Raw genomic sequence first — 20643 nt, forward strand, 5'->3', positions numbered from 1 at the left:
TTATTGAGAGTTTTAATATCTCGTTTGTGAAATTTTTTCTACACATGTATTGAATTTGTTCTCTATTCATGTGAGAGTCAATTTGTTCTATTACCCGGAATCGTAAATCTGTATGATTTTATATACTTGTTTATTAATTTGGGATATATGAAATTACAATCGTGATCAGTTGATAAAATACATTTTAACAAATCAGAACTCCCTCTGTCCAATTGAATTCTATACATTACTTTTCGGTACGCTTTTCAATGCTCCTTTAAAGTATAACTCCGCAATATTTTTTAAAATTTTTTTCTGAATAAAAGTTTCATGTTTAAATTTTTATTCAAAAAAAAATTAAAAAAACATTACGAAACTATACTTTATAGAAATCCCGAAATACGTGCAAACAGTGCACATATAAGAATTAACGTGACGGAGGGAGTATATATATTCGTTACAACTTCAAAAAGTTGCTAGATTGTTTCTTCAAAAAAACTGTACTCCCTCCGTTTCGATATAACTGTCCACTTTTAAAAAAATTACGCATATTAAGAAATTTTAACATTCTTGAAAAAGCTATATTAGTTATCATATTTATTGTGTTTACTACATTAACTACACTATTGTTTATGGTAAATAGTTAGAATTGGAAATATAAACTAGAGATACAATAATTGTGTGTGGTGTAGAATTCATCTTGAAAATATAAACTATATTTTATGATTTTAAGAGTGACATTGAAAGTGTAAGTGGACAAATATTTTGAAACAATTTTTTTTTCAAAAGTGGATAGTTATTTTGAAACGGAAGCAGTATATTTCTCCGATATTAGCGGAGAATTACCATAATTAAATATATTCTCAACTATCGCAACTTGGATAAAGAAAATTATGATTTGTTCTATTTTACCGCATGTTTGATTAGTTCTGATTATTTTTATAAATGTTGTACGACTTATCTTTTTTTTTTTTTAAAAAAAATCACTTTCGAGTTGACAATGACACGTCATTTTCCCCCAACTTTCGGATTTTATATCACTTAATTGGGCTGTCGAATTGTTCGGGTCATAAAATTACTAAATTGGATTTTCTGTTAAAATCCACTTAAGCTTAGTGCCAAGTGGGTAAGTCCAATCCTACATATATTCAGGCCCAAATGTAACATTGATCCAGTTATTATTTAGACCCGAAAACAAAACAATTGAGAAGATTTGTAGCCGTTACAAGTGACGTCAAGCTAACTCTTAAAATGAAATAATAAACAGGGGGGTTTCAATATTCAAAGAGTCCAGATTTTACACAGAGGGTCTTTATATTTTGTGTATACAGAGCAGTGCCCAGATTTTATTTTCTTTGTTTTTGCAATTTTGATCAAAATCTTGAATATAATCATATAAGAAATAAAGAAGAAGAAGCTTTGAAGGAAAGATGGATGATTCTCCTGTTAAGGGTCTCACAAGCCCCCTGGTTTTCAAGAATGATGGTATTCTCTCTCTCTCGCTCTCTCTCTCTCTCTCTCTCTCTCTCTCTCTCTCCCCCTCCCTCCTCCCCCTCCCCCCTCTCTCTCTCTCCCTCTCTCTCCCTCCCTCCCTCTCTCTCCCCCCTCTCTCTCAGTTCTCAACTTCTCTCTCTCTCTCACACACACACAAACACACAATTGGTTTTTCTTGATTGTTTAGACTTGCTTTATATATATTAAAATCTTGAATATATTGTGAATGTTGTAGTGTTATAATAAAGGATCAAGAATTTGTATTGAGAAGAAATGTTATAAAATTGTGCAGGAAATAATGAAAATGATGAAAGTGGTAGCCCTAAATTAGACAAATCTAAGAAAGTGGCGAGGAAAACACTTCATGTCCCCTACTATATCTGCAGCTCAAAAGGCTGCTGCTTTAGTTCCAAGAAAGAAAATCTTGGCTGATAGAAATGAGGGCTTTAGTTTTACGATTGGTTCTGCTCATTCTATTCGATCGAATTGTAGTACTGGTTATGATTGTGATGATGAGCATAATAGTTTTGGTGGTGATTTAGTATTGGAGAAGAAAATCTTGGCTGATAGAAATGAGGGCCTTACTTTTAGTATTTCGCCAAAACCCCTTGTTGGTTCTGCTCATTCTGAAAGATCGAATTGTAGTACGGGTAAAAATTGTGATGATGATCAGATTAGTTTTGATGGTGATTGGGTATTGGAGAAGAAACCATATGATCCTTTGACTAATTATCTGTCTCCTAGGCCTAAGTTCTTGCGTTATAACCCGAATAAGAAGCGGAGGATCTTTCTGTGTGGAGAAGATGAATTTGAGAAGATGAAGGATGGGTTGGGTTTTGTTAGTACTAGTAGTTCTGTTGAGTTTCAGAAAGTAGTGGAAGGAAAAGAAGTCGAGGAAGGTGGTGTGAAGAAAAGGGTTGAAGAATTGGAGAGGACTGAGAGTGATTGTAATGGTTGTGATCTTGAGGAGACGGAGGAGGCTGGGGAAAGTGAAGAGTTTGAGGAGGAGAAAGATGAGAAGTGTTGGAGCTTTTTAAGGTTTTTGAAATTTTTGCTTGTTCTGGGTTCTTTATTTTTGTCTACTGCTTTCATGTACTCCATGGATTCCCCTGATTCGTTTTTGACTCGAGAAGCTGTTTGGGATTCTAGAGGAGGGTTTGTAAATCAAACTAATGTACATGAAGAAGTAGTCTTAAGAAAAGAATTTGTTATCAGTGAATTTGAAGTTCTGGATGGAAAAGAAGAGGAGACTCACTTTAGTTCACTACAGATAGTTACACAAAACGATGTGGTTGATAATGCGTTTGCGGAGGCAGGGATTTATGAAGACAATGGTAATGGAATGTTAGAAAGTATTTCTAAATTGCCTCAGGCAACAATTGAGAGATTTGAAGATATATACAATGATGAGTTGATGAGAAAAGCGGAAGCTTCTGATACTTTACTGCGGGCTGAACCTAATGAAAGTGAAGTTAATACTGATAACAAAGTGGTTCATAGCGAAGCTGAAGCCTTAGATTCTAGAGTGATTGAATGCATAAGGAATCTGGAAATGGAAAGTATTGATGAGGTGGTTTTCAACCAGGTGCCGATTGCTGAATCTGTAGAAGTTTATGAATCTTTTCAAAAAGATTTGTTTTTTGAAATTGAGCCTAGCAATGATACATTACCTTGGGCAGAATCTGAAGTAAGTGAAGGTAATGCTAAATGCGAAGTGCTTCATAGTGAAACTGAAGGCTTAGATTCTAGAGTGAACGAATACACAAGGGATCAGGAAATAGAAAGTACCGAGGCTTTCGACCAGGTGCACAGTGCTAAAACTGTAGAGATATTTGAATCTTTTCAAGAAGATTTGTTTTCTGAAATCGAGCCGAGCACTAAATTGAATGCTGAAAATGTAATGATGGAAAGTGAGGAAATGAAATTACAGCTTTCAGTACTTGTTCTAGCTGTGTTTTTTAGTATAGCTGCAGCTTTGGGATTTCTTTACCAGTTGCAAAGGATCAATGGTAAAGCAACTTCTTTCCCCGCGCAAAATAACAATGGCAAAGAAGATTCTTTGCCTATGGAAACACTACATCAGAATGCTGAACCTGCTATAGCAGCTCATCAAATACACAACGGCATTGCAATATGTGGCGCGAAAGAAGATAAGACGAAAAAGGTAGAATCCATTATTAGTCCTTCAACAACACCCTTTCCCCCAATGAAAGAAGCCACGGAAGAGCTTAGCGGGCAGCGCCTGGCTCCTAAAGTTGAGCTGCTTGGTGAGCTTGTAATTGGAGAAGAAGCAAATGGCTCTTTTAAAAGTAATAAAAGGAGAAGGGTTCTAGCTTCTGAAGTGAAGAATGACAGCAATCATCTTTTTACAGAAACGACGATATCACATAGCAAGGCCCCTTTGGTTCAGGATCAAAGGTATTCACCACAGTTCGAGCTCTCAAATGCTTCCGATTCTTCATCACGAAAGAAGAAGAGTGTTTCTAAGAAAAAGGTAAAGCTTTTAGCATCATTTTATCATAAGCTGGGCTCTACTCATTTCATTGCATGTTATATATGTTTCTTTCGAAAATGTCTCAATGGGTCTCTTTTCTGTACTCAAGCAGGAAAGCAGAAGTGGGGAAGTGAGTATGGCGAGTTCAACTCCAGTTAGACGATCAAGCAGAATCCGCAATAAGGCCATTTCTCCGCTTTGAATCATAAATCACCTCTACCTATGATGAGTTCTTTTGGACTTAACCATTTGAAATACCATCTTTGTTGTTCCATAAGACTTAATGGCAGCACATCTCTCTTTTATCTGTAACTGTTTTTTCATTTTTATGAAGGATGTATTAGATTCTGAAATGACTAATCTCTGATACAAAATTTTCAGTAGCTCTCATCTCTTCTTTGCAGTTTGAAATGGCTAAATATCTGTTTTGTTTTAGATAGTTCTTTCATCTTTAATTTTGTTTTAGTAAGTTTTCTTGACATATAGTTACATATATAACAAATCAAATTTACAAATTGAAAGGTAACACTGTGCCACATCTATCTATTCTGTTAACATATAGTAGTTTAAGAAAGATCTAATAAAATATAGATTTTAGAATTCTAATCAAAATATTTGTTAATTGTAAAGTTATGCATTTTATTAACAAAAATGTAAGAAATTAAAATGAATATGAACTTGTAAGAGAAATACACAGTACCACAAACATACCTCCCCTCTCTCTCTCCCTCCCTGGCCCCTGTCTCCCCCCCCCCCGCTCTCTCTCTCTCTCTCTCTCTCTCTCTCTCTCTCTCTCTCTCTCTCTCTCCCCGGTAGACAGATGAATTATCCAACGAGGGTTTAGGGTTTAAAACAGAGCAGTATCAGATTTCTCGTGTCTTGACAATCAAACACTCAAAATGGCTTCAATAAATCATCTAGATGAAGAAATGATCTTCAGAATACTCTCATTACTGCCCGTACTTTCACTTCTTCGATATAAATCAGTCTGCAAATCATGGAAATCAATCATCTCCGAGCCTCATTTCATCCAAGCTCACCTCACCGTTTCTCACAGTAAACAACCCCCTTATTCTGTACTCAGGGTTGTTCCGAAAGGTGCATTGGAAGGTTTTTATATTGAAACTCGCGGTGAAGACTCTGTTAAGCTCACTCTCCCAGTCCCTGAGTATATGTTTGGTATGAATATTCATGTTTGTTCTTGTAATGGTCTTGTTACTCTTGCTGATGTGTTTGTTGGTGTTTTATATATTTGGAATCCGTTGACTAGGTTGTTTAAGTTGCTTCCCAAGTCGAATATAGGCCCAAATTGCTTTGATCTTAGGTTTACGAATAGTATTGGGTTTTGGTTTGATTCTGTTAGCAATGATTATAAGATTCTTAGGCTTGTGTTTGGTAGTTTTTCAGATGGTAATAATCATCTTGATGTGATAGTCGCGGAGTTGTATTCTGTTAATGCGGATTCTTGGGAAGAGATTCGAGTTCCTAAAGAAATGCACGGTTTTAGGCGTGATCCGTTCTCAAAATGTGTTTGTGTTAATACTGGTGTATTGTATATTGAAGGTATGGAAGAGTTTCTGTCATTCGATTTGCACGATGAGGTGTTTAGATTGCACCAGTATCCCAACTCGGGTAAAAGAATGTCATATTTTTTGAATTTTTATGGTTCTCTTGCTGTGATTATGAAATCTGGTGGAGATGGATCCGTTCTTAGTCTCTGGAAGTTGGATGGTGTCGGTAACAACGTTTCTTGGACTAAAATGTTCAATATTGAGCCTAATTTGAAAATGGATCTTGTAGTTCTTTATTTGGGTGATGCACACTTTCTTGCTCTAGATTCCGATGTTGGATTCTTCTTTTATGATGATGGGAAGAAAGAGAATAAGACACCCCTAGCTCGTGTCTTTAGAAGAGGTATGTCAGCCGTTCAGTTCACTGGTAGCCCTTGTTTCACTCGAAGGGTTTGAGCGACAAGAGTAATTTGGTAAGAATTTAAAAATGTAACTAATGTTTTAATACTATCTCTGTTTCAAGTTTCTAAGTTTGCTAAATCTGTTTCCACACATTGGATGAAATTGTTGTCTAAGTTTATTAGTATAAGATTTGCTTGTTAATGGATAGATGGTTTTCAGAATATGTTTAATATCTATGGTTTTCTCATCTGGATTCTAATTGATGGATAATACATTGAGAAGTTAAGATTGAGACTCTTAAAAGGGCACAAGGGTTGAGGCTCAATCCTCGGGCCCTGAGCACTTGTTTGATTCTGGTTTAGCCACTTCAGGCAGGGAAGGAGTTATGTGGATTCTAGTAAGGGGATTATTTAATTTCCTCTTGGCGTTGAGGTATTGAATGACGGCTTTAGTGATAATCTAGTAAGGGAATAAATTAAATTCCTCAGGACTTCATCTGTACCCAAAAAACTTTAAATATCGTCTTCTCGGATTTTCAGCATTAGAGTCTTCTGTTGAATACTAATCAGTAATCTGTATATTGATCTTTTTAAAACGGCAGAAAATCTGAAAAGTAACGCATATTGATTTGAAGTTAATCCAGTTATGGTATCTGCTTGTGGAAATGAAGGAGATTTAGAAAATGAAGATCATTTGTTTTGTCTGCATTTGGATTCAAGGAAACAGTTTGGAAGATGCGATACAAGTTACTGAAGTAGCCGGGCTTTGCTTATGTTTCGAGGAATTCTGGGCTTCTTGTACTGCTGCAACATGATAAATATCTGAATTATGGCTAAAGCTACCTGCTCCCTATGTTCATTATCAAAGTTTCTGGGGCTTAAACTCTGTGTTGTTCTTTTCCTTCTATAACCTCATTGGTTCTTGATGTATCTTTAGATTCTCGACACCCAATCCAATACAATCCGAATCCTTTACTAGGAAGAACTTAAAGCAGGTGAAAATTCGTTAACTACATTTTGTAATTGTTTGAAAAATATCTCTAAGTCCCTTACCAGATCAAGCTTTCGGCTCCTATGGAACATTTGAGAATATATGACAGCTATTTTGTAGTTTTTCGTGTTTGATATGAGCATGACTAGAGTCAATACAAGTTTGTCGTATGGTATATCTGGAGTCTGATCATAGTTTTAAAAGAATGAACTATGCAATGTAGATTCGGATCTAAGGTTACAAGAGCCCTAGTTCTTTGAAATCCAGAGCTTCATTTATATCGGTTTGTTATCGTTGTTGTTGTATTCATTCATCCCTGGCTACTTCCATTCATTGTTGGTTCCGGTGATGGTACATTTAAGTCGATCAGTCCAACTATCATCATATTTTTTGCTTCTCGGAAGTTTGCTTTGAGATTAGGATATATGATCAGTCCACCAAATTTCAGTAGCTCTCATCTTTTATTTTTTGCTAATTTAGTAGCTCTCATCTTGTGATAGATGTTTTCAGTCTAACCAGTATCTATGGTTCACTATAGGTTTAAAGATTACTCGTATCTTCTTTGCAGTTTATATCTTTTGTTCTTTTGTTCAGCGGCGGATCCGGCTTTGAATATAATAGCGGTCATTTTTTTTTTAAAAAAAAGCTCAAACCGATTATTTGACATGTTCTGTAGTTTGACTAGGAAAGTTTTGACATTAAGCAAGATTTTACAAAAAAACATACTCTCTCAGTTTATTTTATTGTCTAGTAATTTTTGAACACACGTCTCAAGATGCATTGACCGTATAGTAAAAATTATCATTTTTATAAATAAAAATTTAAGTTATATATTTTTTATTGAGGAAAAAAATATGAAAATTAATATTTAAACTATGCTGTCAAGGTATTTAAAAATGATTGCAGGCCAAATAAAAAATTATCAACACACAATATAAAACTTTAAAAATGTCATCACATATTTTTTATTTGTATAAATTTTCCATTTAATAAACTAAAGTAAAAATTTAATAGAAAATTGTCACAACTTTATATTTCAAACAGGTACGAGGATTTTACGGGTGGTGGCCCTAAATGTCACTTGGGGGTTAAAAATGACCTTAAATGTAAGTATATCGTGTAACGTTTATGCAAAATACCTAAAACGGTATTTCGTGTAACGCTTTGACATTTAAATTTTTTTTTACGCGCAAAACGGTAGATGAAGTTACGTTTTGGTACAAAACGCTATATGATGTACGTTTTGAGCCAAAACGCTACTTCAGCTAATGTTTGACACATTAAAAAAAAATTAAAATAAATAAATAAAGTACCAAAACGGCACATTATGTACCGTTTTGCATTAAAAATACAAAACGTAAGACGAAGCACCGTTATGAAATGATATCTTGGGCAATTATTTTCAAAAATGATATTTTGGATTTTGGGCCATTTTAACTTCGGCCGCACATATCATTTCTATCCCCCTCTCTCCCTCTCCTCTCCCTCTCTCATAAATCCCTCTCTCGTACGACCAGAATTCCAGAATACTCAAATTAGGGTTTAGGGTTTAAAACAGAGCATTATCAAATTTCACAATCAAACACTCAAAATGGCTTCAATTAATCATCTATCCCAAGAATTGATCTTCAATATACTCACATTTCTGCCTGTACTCTCACTTCTCCGGTGCAAAGCAGTTTGCAAATCATGGAAATCAATCATCTCCGACCCTCATTTCGTCCAAGACCACCTCACCGTTTCTCACAATAAACCACCCCGGCCCTTTTCTCTACTCATAGTCATTCCAACTGGCGCATTGGAAGGTTTTTATCTCGAAACTCCGGGCGAAAACACCGTTAAGCTCACTCTCCCTGATTTTATGTATGGTATGCATATTCATGTTTGTTGTTGTAATGGTCTTGTTATTCTTGCTGATATTAAGGTTCGCGTGTTATATATTTGGAATCCGTTAACTAGGTTGTTTAAGTTGCTTCCCAAGTCGAATATATTCCGAAGCTGCCTTAATCTTATTTATGCGAATGAATTTGGGTTTTGGTTTGATTCTGTGAACAATGATTATAAGATTCTTAGGGTTATGTATGGTAATTTCACAAATGGTGTTGATCATATTTATGTGATGGCTGCGGGGGTCTACTCTGTTAATTCGGACTCTTGGAGAGAGATTCCGGTTCCTAATGATATGCGCGGTTTTAGGAGTGTTGCGTTCTCGAAACGTGTTGTTGGGAGGGATGCATTGTATTTTGAAGAGAAGGATAGAATTGTGTCGTTTGATTTGTACAATGAGGTGTTTGGGTTTTGTCAGTATCCTGACTCGGGTGAAAGAATGTCATATATTTTGAATTTTGATGATTCTCTTGGTTTGATCATGAAATCTGGTGGAGAAGGGGCTGCTCTTAGTCTATGGAAGTTGGATGGCTTCGGTGACAATGTTACTTGGACTAAAATGTTCAATATTGAGCCTGATGTGAAAATAGATCGAGTATTTATGTATCTGGGTGATGCTCAGTTTCTTGCACAAGATTCTGATATTGGATTCTTTATTTATGATGATAAGAAGAAAAAGAATAAGACACCCCTAGCTCGTCCCTTTCAAGGATGTATATCAGCCGTTCAGTTCACTGGGAGCCTTGTTTCACTCAAAGGGTTTGAGCGACACGAGTAATATGATAAGTTGTTTAATTACTATCTATGTTTAAGTTACTAAGTTTGCTAAATCTGTTTCCATACATCGGATGGAATTGTTGTCTAAATTTATCAGTATAAGATTTGCTTTGTTAATGGATAGATAGTTTTTCAGATTATCTTTAATATTTGTGGTTTTCTGATCATCTGGATTTTAACTGATTGATTACATTGACAAGTTTAAATCTCAAGCCTCTTAAAGGGGCAATAGGGATGAGGCTAAATCCTGGAACACTGAGCACTTCTTTAGTTCCGGTTTAGCCACTTCTGGTAGGGGTGGAGCTATGTGGAACTGAGGGTTTCCCGTGGCATACCCTGTGAATTGCCTCTGTATAGTTAGATAGTATGATATGTAACCGGTTGTTGATGTGGCACCATCCTCTTCAGTTGTGACCGTTTCTTCATTTTTATGATGTATGAAGTAGATTTCTGAAATGACTAATCTAGTGTCTCAAATATTTCCCCTTGAATATGGGACTAGGTATTTTCATCTGAAGCCTCAACATATCTGAACAGAGATATATAGCATTAAATTAAATAATGATACAACAAATTTCACTACCTCACATCTTATGATACATATGTTCAATCTAAGTATATATGTTTCACTATAAGGTTTCTCCATCCCTTCTTTGCAGTTCAAATCATTTGTTCTTTTGTGTTGTAATCTACAGGAGCATGATTGCAGTTACTCAGATAACTTTTCTTTAAATCTGTAAAGGAAGAAGAACCATATCCTCTAGAAATATTCTTCGAGATAACAGGCTTAGGAAGAGTAAGTGATTTATAGTTGTTAAGTCCACCTGCATAACTCTTGCTTGACTTCATCAATTTCCTTTTGTTGTTGTAAGGACTTTCTTTCTTAGGAAGATCTTCTATGCTTTTTACCCTCGAAAGAGAAGTATATGATTGCGATTTCCCTTGATAGAACTTAGATAAACCCTTCCTGCAAATATACAACAAATCCTTGTTAAAACTAAAATTATACCATGATGCTCATGAGCTCATCAGCTCAAGCATGATTCTTGATCAATAAATATCGATAAATTTCGATAAAGATATAGCACTTACTTGATTGGTAACTGGGGGACAAGGTCTGTTAGATCACACAGAGAGCCACTAGAATTTGCAGATGCTGAAGATGCATCATCTTCTGTATCTAATGAAGTTAAAGAACCATTTAAAGCTGATGAATCCTCTCCAATAGAAGTAGAAGAAGAAGATGTTGATTCATTTCTGCTACTGTTAGCATCATATATTTCTCCTTCCATGATAACAAAACTCTTATCCTTCTCCTTCAAATCACTAGAGAACACCAATTGTTGAGAGCATGGATAATCTTGAAAAAACTGTCTCCTGCCTTGACTATTATCCATTGGTAGCACCATGATATATAAAGATATAGAGAGAAAGATGAACAAGTAATTAAGAAGAAAAGTATACACAGTTGTGAATTTTATATTCTCAGAAACTTCTTTAAATACTTGTAGTAGATGATGAGATGAAGGAGTTGAGAAGATGCCTTGCATGCAGACACAGACAAGATCAATTGTAGCCACATGAAGTTTCTATGGATAAGTTGTATCCTGATATACATCCAAGACAACTTTGTTGACTCTAATAGTCCAACTTATAGTATAATCTACAGTATATAATCTTGGAATATTTAAAAATAATGTAGTGAATGTGACACATGAAGATTGATTACATAATTCTTTTATTCTTGTTCTTTCATATAGTTATCCTCTATGCATTTTACATATCTTTCATAATTTGTCCAAAATTGAATACTCAAACACACAAAACAATTTATTTTTAATGAATTCTCGTTTTTCTTGAATATGTCTGAACTTGAGATGAGCGACGATTGAAGTTGGTTAAAAAAAAATATGCCGATCTTTCTCAACTTCTACTAACGGGCGTAAAATTTCAAAATTTTAACTTATTTCTACAAAAATTAAATCAATCAAACTGAGTTAAACTTATATAATTACATGCTTAGCATGTGTGGCACGCTAGAAAAACCCTTATGTTATTACGAAAAATTAAGAAATATGGCTGGTATGAATTATTGACCAAGTCCTGAAAATTAGCATACTTTTTCTAAACCATAGGAGTAGAATAGAAGGCCTTATCCCGAGTTGAAATTGTGCTCTTGACTTGGCAATTATCACATGGATTATATATATAAAATACATGGAAGAGGAAGAATGAAAGAAAAATGTTAAGATAAGTTCAATTTTTGAAATTGATTAGAGACCATATATTATTATCCACTAGAAGGTCATCTTCTCATCCCACACAACACGTTTCTTTCTTTTGATAAGAATTACTTATCGTGTAAATTATATGTACCACAAAAATCTAAAGATTAAATTAAATTAAAGTATTAATTATGATACAATTGGACATTGACTAGGAGACATTGAGGGCCAATTATTCCTTATTACCAACAATAATTCCCAACTACTTTTGCTACCTTATCAGGACTCTTGCTGGCTATTGTTTTCATTTTAGTTGCACCGACTGCATTATTTTCATTGAGAAAATAAAATATAAAGATGAAGAATTTTCGTTTGTTTTTCATTTTGAAACATGTGAAAACAGCGGTGTAAATTTATGTTCTTAAAATTTTGAAAACATCGGTGTAAGTTATCACAATGGACAACGGTGTGAATTAGCGTTAGTTAAAGTTAACCTCGGTTTAGATCCGTTAATTTAACGAAAATTTAATCTAATTCTATTCAATTCAAGATCATTTTTACTAATATGGATCCATTTATTAAAAATTCAATTCAGAATTTAATGTGATAAGGAAAATTTGATTATAAATCAAGCGGATAAGAATTTAAAAAAAGTTTTATGGTTCCTTTTTTAAAAGGTTTCTCCATAAAAGATTACTCATAGAGAGCTATTCTATTAGAAATATTTTAAGAATAAAAACTAAAAATTGATGACATTTTTGTAATTATTTACAATTTAATGACTTAAATATTATACACGCATATACACCAACCACCCCCCTCTCCTCCTTTCCCCTTTTATCCACCCTAACCTCTTTCATCCCCGTATACATCCCGTCGAAGCACCGCCACCGATGGCCGCAACACCGCCACCTACGGGAAGGACTCTCAGATACTCTCTCTCGCTCGCTTGCTCCCCCTCCCTCTCTCTGTCCACTCACTAACTGCATTCCTCCCTCGCCCTCGCCGCCGCGGCACAACCCCACCACGCCACCTTCCTCCGCCCTCATCTCCCTAAAGATTCCGCCGTCGTATTTCAAATCTGTAATTTCGATGATTTTTTTAAAAAAATTTAGAACATATGCACATCAGATTTGGTGATTGTGAACATATACATATGGTGATTTTGTTTATATTCTGCAGGTGTTGTGCGGTAGAGATGATAGATGACATTGTTGGGGCGGTGAAAGTTAGTAATAGTTTAGTGATTTATTGGTGGCCGTGAAATATGATTGGAATGATAACTGAAAAAAGTGTGGTGTTTTTTTGTTTTTTATACGTGATTTCAATATTCTGGTGATGATTTTCATTTTACAGGTAGTGATTTTTCATTTTGATGGTGATTTTCCGGTTATGACGGGGCAATGGGTTCTATTGCTGATGTGGCGATAACGTGGCAGTGGGGTCCCTGATGATGTGGCAGTGGGGTCACTACTGATGTAGAAGCTAAAATGTAAAATTAGGGAAATAATTGTGTGAATTAGGAGGCAAAATATAAGTTTTAAAAATAAAAGAAACATAATGTAAATTTGAAAACATCGGTGTGAGTTATCAAACAAACGATGGACAACAGTGTGAATTAGCGTGTGTTAAAGTTAACCTCCGTTTAGATCCGTTAATTTAGCGAAAATTTTTAGACACGTTAATTTAGCGAAAATTTTTAGACACGTTAATTTAGCGAAAATTTAATCTAATTCCATTCAATTCGAGATCATTTTACTAATATGGATCCATTTATTAAAAATTCAATTCAGAATATAATGCAATAAGGAAAATTCGATTATAAATCAAGCGGATAAAAATTTAAAGAAGGTTTTATAGTTCCTTTTTTAAAAGGTTTCTCCATGAAAGCTTACTTATATATATGGGGAACGGTCTGCAACAACCGTTTGTTGTAGACCGTTTTATAACAAACACATTTATAGCCATTGGATGGGGAATAAAGGGTTCAGATCACAAACGGACCGCGGAAAATTTCTGCGGTTGGTAACCTTGTCCCCTTATCCCCAGCAACCCAATAGCCCCCCTATACCACACAAAAAACAGTTTTCTCCACAGCAGGCTATTACGTGAACCCGTAGGGTTTACCCAGAGCGCACCCGAAGGGTAGCGGCTGCGGGTTACCTACGATAAAAAAAAAATCACTCTCCAAGTGACCAAATTAGGCGATTTTGGGGCATTTTCATCAAGAAATTCAAGTAGTTTTGTCAACTCAAGGTATATTTCTTGTCGTAAATTTCACATTTTCATGGATGATAAATTATTTGCTCGTATGTTTAGTCATAAACGTCAAAATGAAAAAAAAGAGGCTATTGATCATAGTTTACATCTTGATGATTTAAATACTAGTGAAGAACCTAAAACCCCTGTATATATTGAAGATGATGATTTTGTACATAAAAATGAGAAATTTATTAATTTAGATGACGATTTGGTTGATGTTGAAGATGAAAATGATGAAAATGAGGTGGAAAACGAGGTTGAAAATGATAGTGATAATGTTGAGGGTGAGGATGAAGATGATAATGTAGAGGATGCAAATTTGTATGAAAATGTTGATGGGGGGGGGGGGTTCCATATTTGAATCAAAATTTTCAAAGTGTGGATGAGGCTGGTCATTTTTTTAGGGCTTATGCTTTATGAAATGGATTTGCTACTAAAATTCAAGCTAGCCATCTTAATAAAGACAACGAGATATATGGTCGTTTATATGTTTGTAGGCTTTATGGAAAAAGTGTCGTCGCCAAGAGTAGTCAAAATAAACGGCGTAGAGAGGTTCTTCCTAAAAGCGAGTGGAAGGTGAGGATGTATGTCAATTATCAAAAGAAAAAACGTCACTGGGAGGTAACTAGCCTTGAATTGGTACACAACCACAGTCTTGTTTCCCCCAGTAAGATGAATTTGGTACAACGAGAAAGACATGTCAACACCGCGACCCGTAGTTTGATTAAAATGTTTTATGGTTCGGGGGTTCGTAATTGTCAAGTGATGAATGTGATTGGTAACATTCATGGAGGTAATGATAAAGTTGGTTTCAATGTTCAATATGTTAGGAATGTGTTAAGAGACGAGAGGAAGAAAAGGTTTGAGATTAGTGACGCCCAAGCGGGGTTGGACTTGTTGCATAGGTTGAATGAAGAAAGTGGTTCTAAATATTTTATTAGGACCGAAGTCGATGAAGAGAATCGCTTGAAGTGTCTAGTATGGATTGATCCGAGATGTATAATGGCTTACCAAAATTTTGGCGATGTTATGGCTTTTGATACCACTTATCGGACAAATAGGTATGCAATGCCATTTGTCCCATTTACCGGAGTCAATCATCATTATCAATCGGTAATTTTCGGGTGTACATTGATGCGGGATGAACACGCGTCGACTTTTGAGTGGATTCTTCGTACTTGGCTTGAAGGTGTGGGGAATAATCCTCCATTGACTATAATCACGGATCCAGATCAAACCATGGCAAGCGCTATTGCGGTTGTACTCCCGAATACTACCCATTTATTGTGTTCTTGGCACATTAGTCAAAAATTCCCCGAGAAATTAGCTCATTATTATTCGGCTTTTCCGGAATTCAAGACGGACTTCAACCATTGCATCTATAAATTTCTCACCGAATGTATTTTTGAGGCTAGATGGGCGTCGTTTGTGGAAAAGTATCACTTGCAAGAGCATAAATGGTTAAATGTGTTATATGAGTTGAAGCGCAAGTGGATTCCGACATATACCAGAAACACATTTTCGGCGTTTCAAAATAGTACATCGAGGAGTGAGGGGATGAATTCTTTCTTTGATAAGTATGTGAGTTCGGCAACGGGTTTGAAGAAATTCATTGAAAATGCCCAAAAAGCATTGGCAAGGCAATTCATGAGAGAGAAGGAAGAAGATTATGTCACCATTAATCTAAAACGTCCCATGAAATTGCATACCACATTAGATTATCATGCTTCTTGTATCTACACTAAGGAAATGTTTAGAAGATTTCAAGATGAATTGGTTGAGTCTTCAAAATACTTTGTTGAAAAAGACCGACGAGCTAGTGAAGAAGCGGAGAGAATGGGGGATGTTTATACGTACTATAGTTGTTATAGGCCCATGTCCGAGCCTACGAGAAGAAATGTTTATTTTGTGGCATTCGAGAAAGCAAGCTCTTTGGGAATGTGTACGTGTAGAATGCTTGAACATTCGGGGCTACCTTGTAGACACCTATTGGCGGTCTTCACTAAGAAACGGGTTTCGGAAATTCCCCCGTATTACATAAACCGGAGGTGGACAATGCATGCCAATAGAGTTGATGGTGTGTTGCCTTACAATTTGGATGTTGGACAAAGTCATGAGATGACCTCAACCGATCGATTTAATAGCATGACAATGTTAACCATGAGTTTTTGTCAAAGTAGCATTGCATCCAAGGAACGGTATGATTATGCCGTTGGAGTGATGAATCGAGAAATACCAATTCTCGAAAGAATGAGCGTTAATGGAATTAAATCTTATGAAAGCAATTCGCATGCTCCAAAAGCAAGTGCTCATGAAGAACCAATACTTGACCCTATTATGTCCCAAACTAAAGGAAGGAAGAAGGACGTTCGTTTCAAAAGTCCCATGGAATCGATTGGTAAAAAGGAGAAGCCGCCAAGAAAGTGCACATATTGTCAAATGGAAGGCCATGATAAAAGAAAGTGTGCTAGTAGACTAGAAGATCTTAAAAATGTTCAAGAATCGTAATATAATTAGTAGTGTAACATTTGTAACCGAATGTTGTAATCTTTGAATGGATTTGAATTTTTAGTGTTTAACATTGTTTTTTTTATGTTTTATTGTCATATAATTGTTAATTATTGTCATATAATTTTGTTTTATTGTGATAGGTAACATGACTAGCGAGTATAGTGGTGACAACAACTCCGATCATAGTTTTGATTCGGTTTCCCACGTTAGCAACACATTCTCGGACTCCCTACCAAGCGACTCGTGGTATGAGGACAATGACGAGAAAGATGTGGTCTCACCAACCTTTAGTGAGATGGAAGATGCATGTGCTGAGTTGATGCCCCTTGTGGACAATGACGAGCCGCCCCATGTGGAGGAAGAGGAAACAGACTTGTACCCACCCAATGAGGAGGCTTATTGGGCCAAAAATTGGATCGAGACATGCAATTGGATGGAGGGTACTGAACCGTGGAGATTGGTGAACTCTCATCCGGATCCGTACTTCCTTCCGATCTTGAATTTGGGCAACAACACGCCCGATGGAAAATGGAAAAAATCCGGATGGAATGGCGGTAAGCTTGTTAAATGTGATCGGATTGTCGATATTGTAAACTTGAGGCCTCGTGAGGGATGTAATATGGACCAAATGCGCATTGAATATGTGAAGGGTTGGGTTTCACACCTAACGGGAGGGACGGAGAGGGAACGCGGGACATGTTTTGCAAGATTTCGTCTCTACGATGGCTCGAATACGATTCCCGTTACCATTTGGAACGACTTCAACCCTTACTTGTGGAAACTTACGGAAGGGCATATCCGTGATGGTTGTGTACTTGTTCTCTACCACATTGCATGCTTCGTGGATACTACGCAAGGAGTTGCTCAACACCGGTTATCCAGTGGTCTTTCTAATATACTAGGTATTTTTGGTTAGGATCAATATATTTCGTAAAATTTAGTGGATTGTATTGATCGTTTAATTTTCATTCGAACCTATGTATTTTCATTGAATTTGAGCGGCAATTATGTATTTTATATGAATTCAAGTATGAAATTTGAGATTGAAAGTGTACCTATAAATTTGAGATTGAAAATTAAAATTTACAAGTCGAACCATACATTAGAAATAGTTATGAAATGTATTCAAAAGTTTTTTTTTAACATTTGGACAAAATGTTGACTTTTGTTGACTTTTTAAGAAATTTTCAATTTAATTTAAAAATTGAAAAAAATTAATTTTTTTTTTGAAAATCACTCATTACCATATTTTAAGACTTTTGAGAGTGGTTAGGATTGTTGAAAGTTAGTTTAGGACTAACTTCCAAAAATTAAGAAATTTCAACAGAAACTTTGCATGCATTACTCTGTTTCTGCTCTATTTTTGTTGCAAAAAAACCAAAGGGACGGACCGCGGAAATTTCCGCGGTTAGGCGGGGATTTTTTTCTTTTCTGCGGACTGTATACAGACAACCAACCTGCACAAATTCACCAAAATTGCCAACAAAATCCAGCATAATTCACCCCCTATAATCCTCCAAAATTGCCAACAAAATCCCACACACCTATAATCCTCCAAATTCACCAAAATTGCAAACAAAAATCCCACACACCTATAATCCTCCAAAATCCAGCATAATTCACCAAAATAATCCTCCAAAATCCAAAACAATCCAAAATCGACAAAATCCACCAAAATAAAATCAAATAAAACGACAATATAAAATCAAATGAAATCCAAGTACATAATCCGACAACCTAAAATCAAATGAAATCCAAGTACATAAACCGACAATATAAAATCAAATGAAATCCATGTACGTAATCCGACAACCTAAAATCAAATGAAATCCAAGTACGAAATCCGACAACCTAAAATTAAATAAAATCCAACTACATACGAAATGAAATCCAACCACATAAGTTCTACGAAGATTCGTGACGTCTACGCATACGAATCCCGGGAATCCCCCTTGCCTTCCCTAGCTGAAGCTCTCTGGCTATCCGATACCTAAAGGTATCCACCTCCTGCGACCAATTCGGTACCTCGGCTAAGTCATATCCTTGTGTGAAGTAGTCCATGTACTTCAACACATAAACACCGCAATCATTAGAGTTTCGTAAATTTAGCACATAAACGCAACGAAAACGTAAATTTAAATCTTAAAAAAAATGAAACCCTCCGCAGGATCCATGCGAAAAATAATATTTAATTCGTAGTTCAGTATGTTTACCTTAAGAAGCTTTACGTTAATGGAAAGATGGGGGTCTTTAATAGCGATCCAAGAACGATGAACGGAAATCCCTAGCAGCTGCTCCTCAAGTGTGAAGCACTCCACCGGTATCCACCAAGAGTACAATGTGATGGAGGAGGAAGAGGTTGAGAGAATTAGTTGTCTCCCTCTTGTTCTACTTTAGAATTAGGGTTAATTATTTGGGTTGAGGCAAATAGGGTTTATAATAGTATATTTATAGGCAAAATTTTCAGCTGAAAATTTTCCATAAAATATTATTATTATTAACCCTTTAATTGATTATTCTTATTAACCAATTAACTAATAATTAAAACACCTTTTAATCATTAATCCCTTTTCTAAACACTTTAGAAAAATAATTTTCTCACTTGATTTAATTTTCAAAATTAAATTCTTAATTAATAATATTAAAAATTAATTAAATCTCATTTAATCAATTATTAAATTTGCTAATTAATTATTTATTTCATAAATAAATAATTACCAGTCATTATTAATTAATTCCTCCACCATTAAATCATTCTCTTTTATGGTGTGACCCTGTAGGTTCAATATTAAGCCGGTAGTAGAAATAAATAATAATAAAACTATTTTATCATTATTTATATAAATTCTCTAATTCATTAAATATGATTAATTAATTAATCATATTTATTCTACATCATGAGGGATACTTCTCAGCATATCGCGACTATCCGGATAATACGAATTCACTGCTTAGAATACCAAGAACCTATTCAGTGAGTAGTTACCGTACAATCAATTCCTTCTACCCTGCAATGTCACGATTAAATACAAGGCATGGAACTTGTGTCAAGCCTATCTTATTTAATCATTTGTTTTCCCATTCACGATGCTTAGTTCTATTTAATGTAAATTAGAAACTCCTTTCTAATTTATTCACTCTGGCCAGAGATTCCTGAACTAGCATAAGTGGATCGGCATTGAACATTCTCTTCCTTCACTGGAAGGGGTAGATCCTTTATTGATCATACACTATCTTCGTGTACAAATTCCCATACCCAGTAGAGCCCTTATAATTGTCCCTGGAGACTAAGAACTAAACCAAAGTATAGTTCAGTGTACACAAGATGACTATGATGACCTCAAGTCTAAGAATACTTGTACAACTATCACTATGTGAACAACTTGTTATTCCTAATGAACTAACAATGAGATTTACAGAAGGGGGGTTGAATGTAAATCTCAAAACTTTTTCAAGTTTTGAGCAGTTTCAAAGGCTATGTGTTTAAGATAAACAAGTGTATGAATTGCTTTAAGCTAATACAGACAGATATATATTCAAACACTAATGTAAAGAACACAACAGACCTTAAAAACTTCTCTGGTGGATTGTTGTTCCACCAGAGATGGTATTTCAGAAAATCTGTGATTCAAGAAGTTGATCACAGCTGCGTCCTAGTACAAACTAGATAATTTTTCTCTCAAGATTTTTCTAAACAGCTCTGGAAAAATTCTCCTCTAATTACTAGCTGCTACTTGGTTTATATATCACCAAGTTTACAAGTGAAGACAAAGATAAAAAGTACAATAATAAAATAAGTTCTCCACTTGTTTCTACTCCATTTTACTCCAGTGCATTGTTGACTATTGCCTCTTTATGCTAGAGTAGATCGACTGCTTTTTCTGATGTTCCTGAATTAGGCTACCACATCTCAGTTGTCTCTGTCAACCCATGTGCCTCTGTTTGTAGGTACAACTACCACTTGTCAACTGCTAATTAACAGAACATCCGTTGAAGCCTTCATCCGTTGATGGCTTTATCCGTTGATGTGTTAGCAGTTAAAGCTCTATCCGTTGATGCACTCATCCGTTGAAGGATGTTATCCGTTGAAGCTTTAGAGACATCCGTTAAA

General features: G+C 35.5%; 4 protein-coding genes and 1 long non-coding RNA gene across 9 annotated transcripts; 4 read left to right on the top strand and 1 right to left on the bottom strand.

Moving 5' to 3' along the window:
• The first annotated feature begins 1832 nt into the window (after nt 1-1832).
• On the top strand, nt 1833-4377 carry LOC141701883 (uncharacterized). Of its 2 annotated transcripts, none has more exons than XM_074505506.1 (2): nt 1833-3967; nt 4077-4377. In XM_074505506.1, the coding sequence occupies exons 1-2, from the start codon at nt 1838-1840 to the stop codon at nt 4167-4169; spliced, it is 2223 nt and encodes a 740-aa protein (XP_074361607.1). In that variant the 5' UTR covers nt 1833-1837; the 3' UTR covers nt 4170-4377. The 2 variants fall into 2 exon arrangements, with proteins under 2 accessions (XP_074361607.1, XP_074361608.1); XM_074505507.1 differs by having other exon boundaries at nt 4080-4377.
• Nucleotides 4378-4736: 359 nt separating this feature from the next.
• LOC141701882 (putative F-box protein At4g09190) lies at nt 4737-7303 on the top strand. 4 transcript variants are annotated; one of them, XM_074505505.1, is made up of 2 exons: nt 4737-5146; nt 5375-7303. In XM_074505505.1, the coding sequence occupies exons 1-2, from the start codon at nt 4867-4869 to the stop codon at nt 5932-5934; spliced, it is 840 nt and encodes a 279-aa protein (XP_074361606.1). In that variant the 5' UTR covers nt 4737-4866; the 3' UTR covers nt 5935-7303. The 4 variants fall into 4 exon arrangements, with proteins under 4 accessions (XP_074361606.1, XP_074361603.1, XP_074361604.1 ...); XM_074505502.1 differs by having other exon boundaries at nt 4737-5951; nt 6482-7302; XM_074505503.1 differs by having other exon boundaries at nt 4737-5951; nt 6515-7302.
• Nucleotides 7304-8461: 1158 nt separating this feature from the next.
• Nucleotides 8462-9535, top strand: LOC141701884 (F-box/kelch-repeat protein At3g23880-like). The gene has a single exon (XM_074505508.1). It carries the CDS (start codon nt 8462-8464, stop codon nt 9533-9535), a length of 1074 nt encoding a protein of 357 aa, XP_074361609.1.
• A 525-nt stretch (nt 9536-10060) lies between these two features.
• Nucleotides 10061-11163, bottom strand: LOC141701889 (uncharacterized). Its single transcript, XR_012566933.1, has 2 exons — nt 10627-11163; nt 10061-10501 (listed from the first exon to the last, which is right to left on the bottom strand). It is a non-coding gene; the product is annotated as an uncharacterized LOC141701889 (long non-coding RNA).
• A 2883-nt stretch (nt 11164-14046) lies between these two features.
• LOC141701886 (protein FAR1-RELATED SEQUENCE 5-like) lies at nt 14047-16529 on the top strand. The gene is made up of 2 exons (XM_074505509.1): nt 14047-14369; nt 14519-16529. Exons 1-2 carry the CDS (start codon nt 14047-14049, stop codon nt 16527-16529), a joined length of 2334 nt encoding a protein of 777 aa, XP_074361610.1.
• Nucleotides 16530-20643: the final 4114 nt, after the last annotated feature.

This window comes from Apium graveolens, unplaced genomic scaffold (assembly GCF_009905375.1).
Source record: "Apium graveolens cultivar Ventura unplaced genomic scaffold, ASM990537v1 ctg4466, whole genome shotgun sequence".
Classification (NCBI taxonomy): domain Eukaryota; kingdom Viridiplantae; phylum Streptophyta; class Magnoliopsida; order Apiales; family Apiaceae; genus Apium; species Apium graveolens.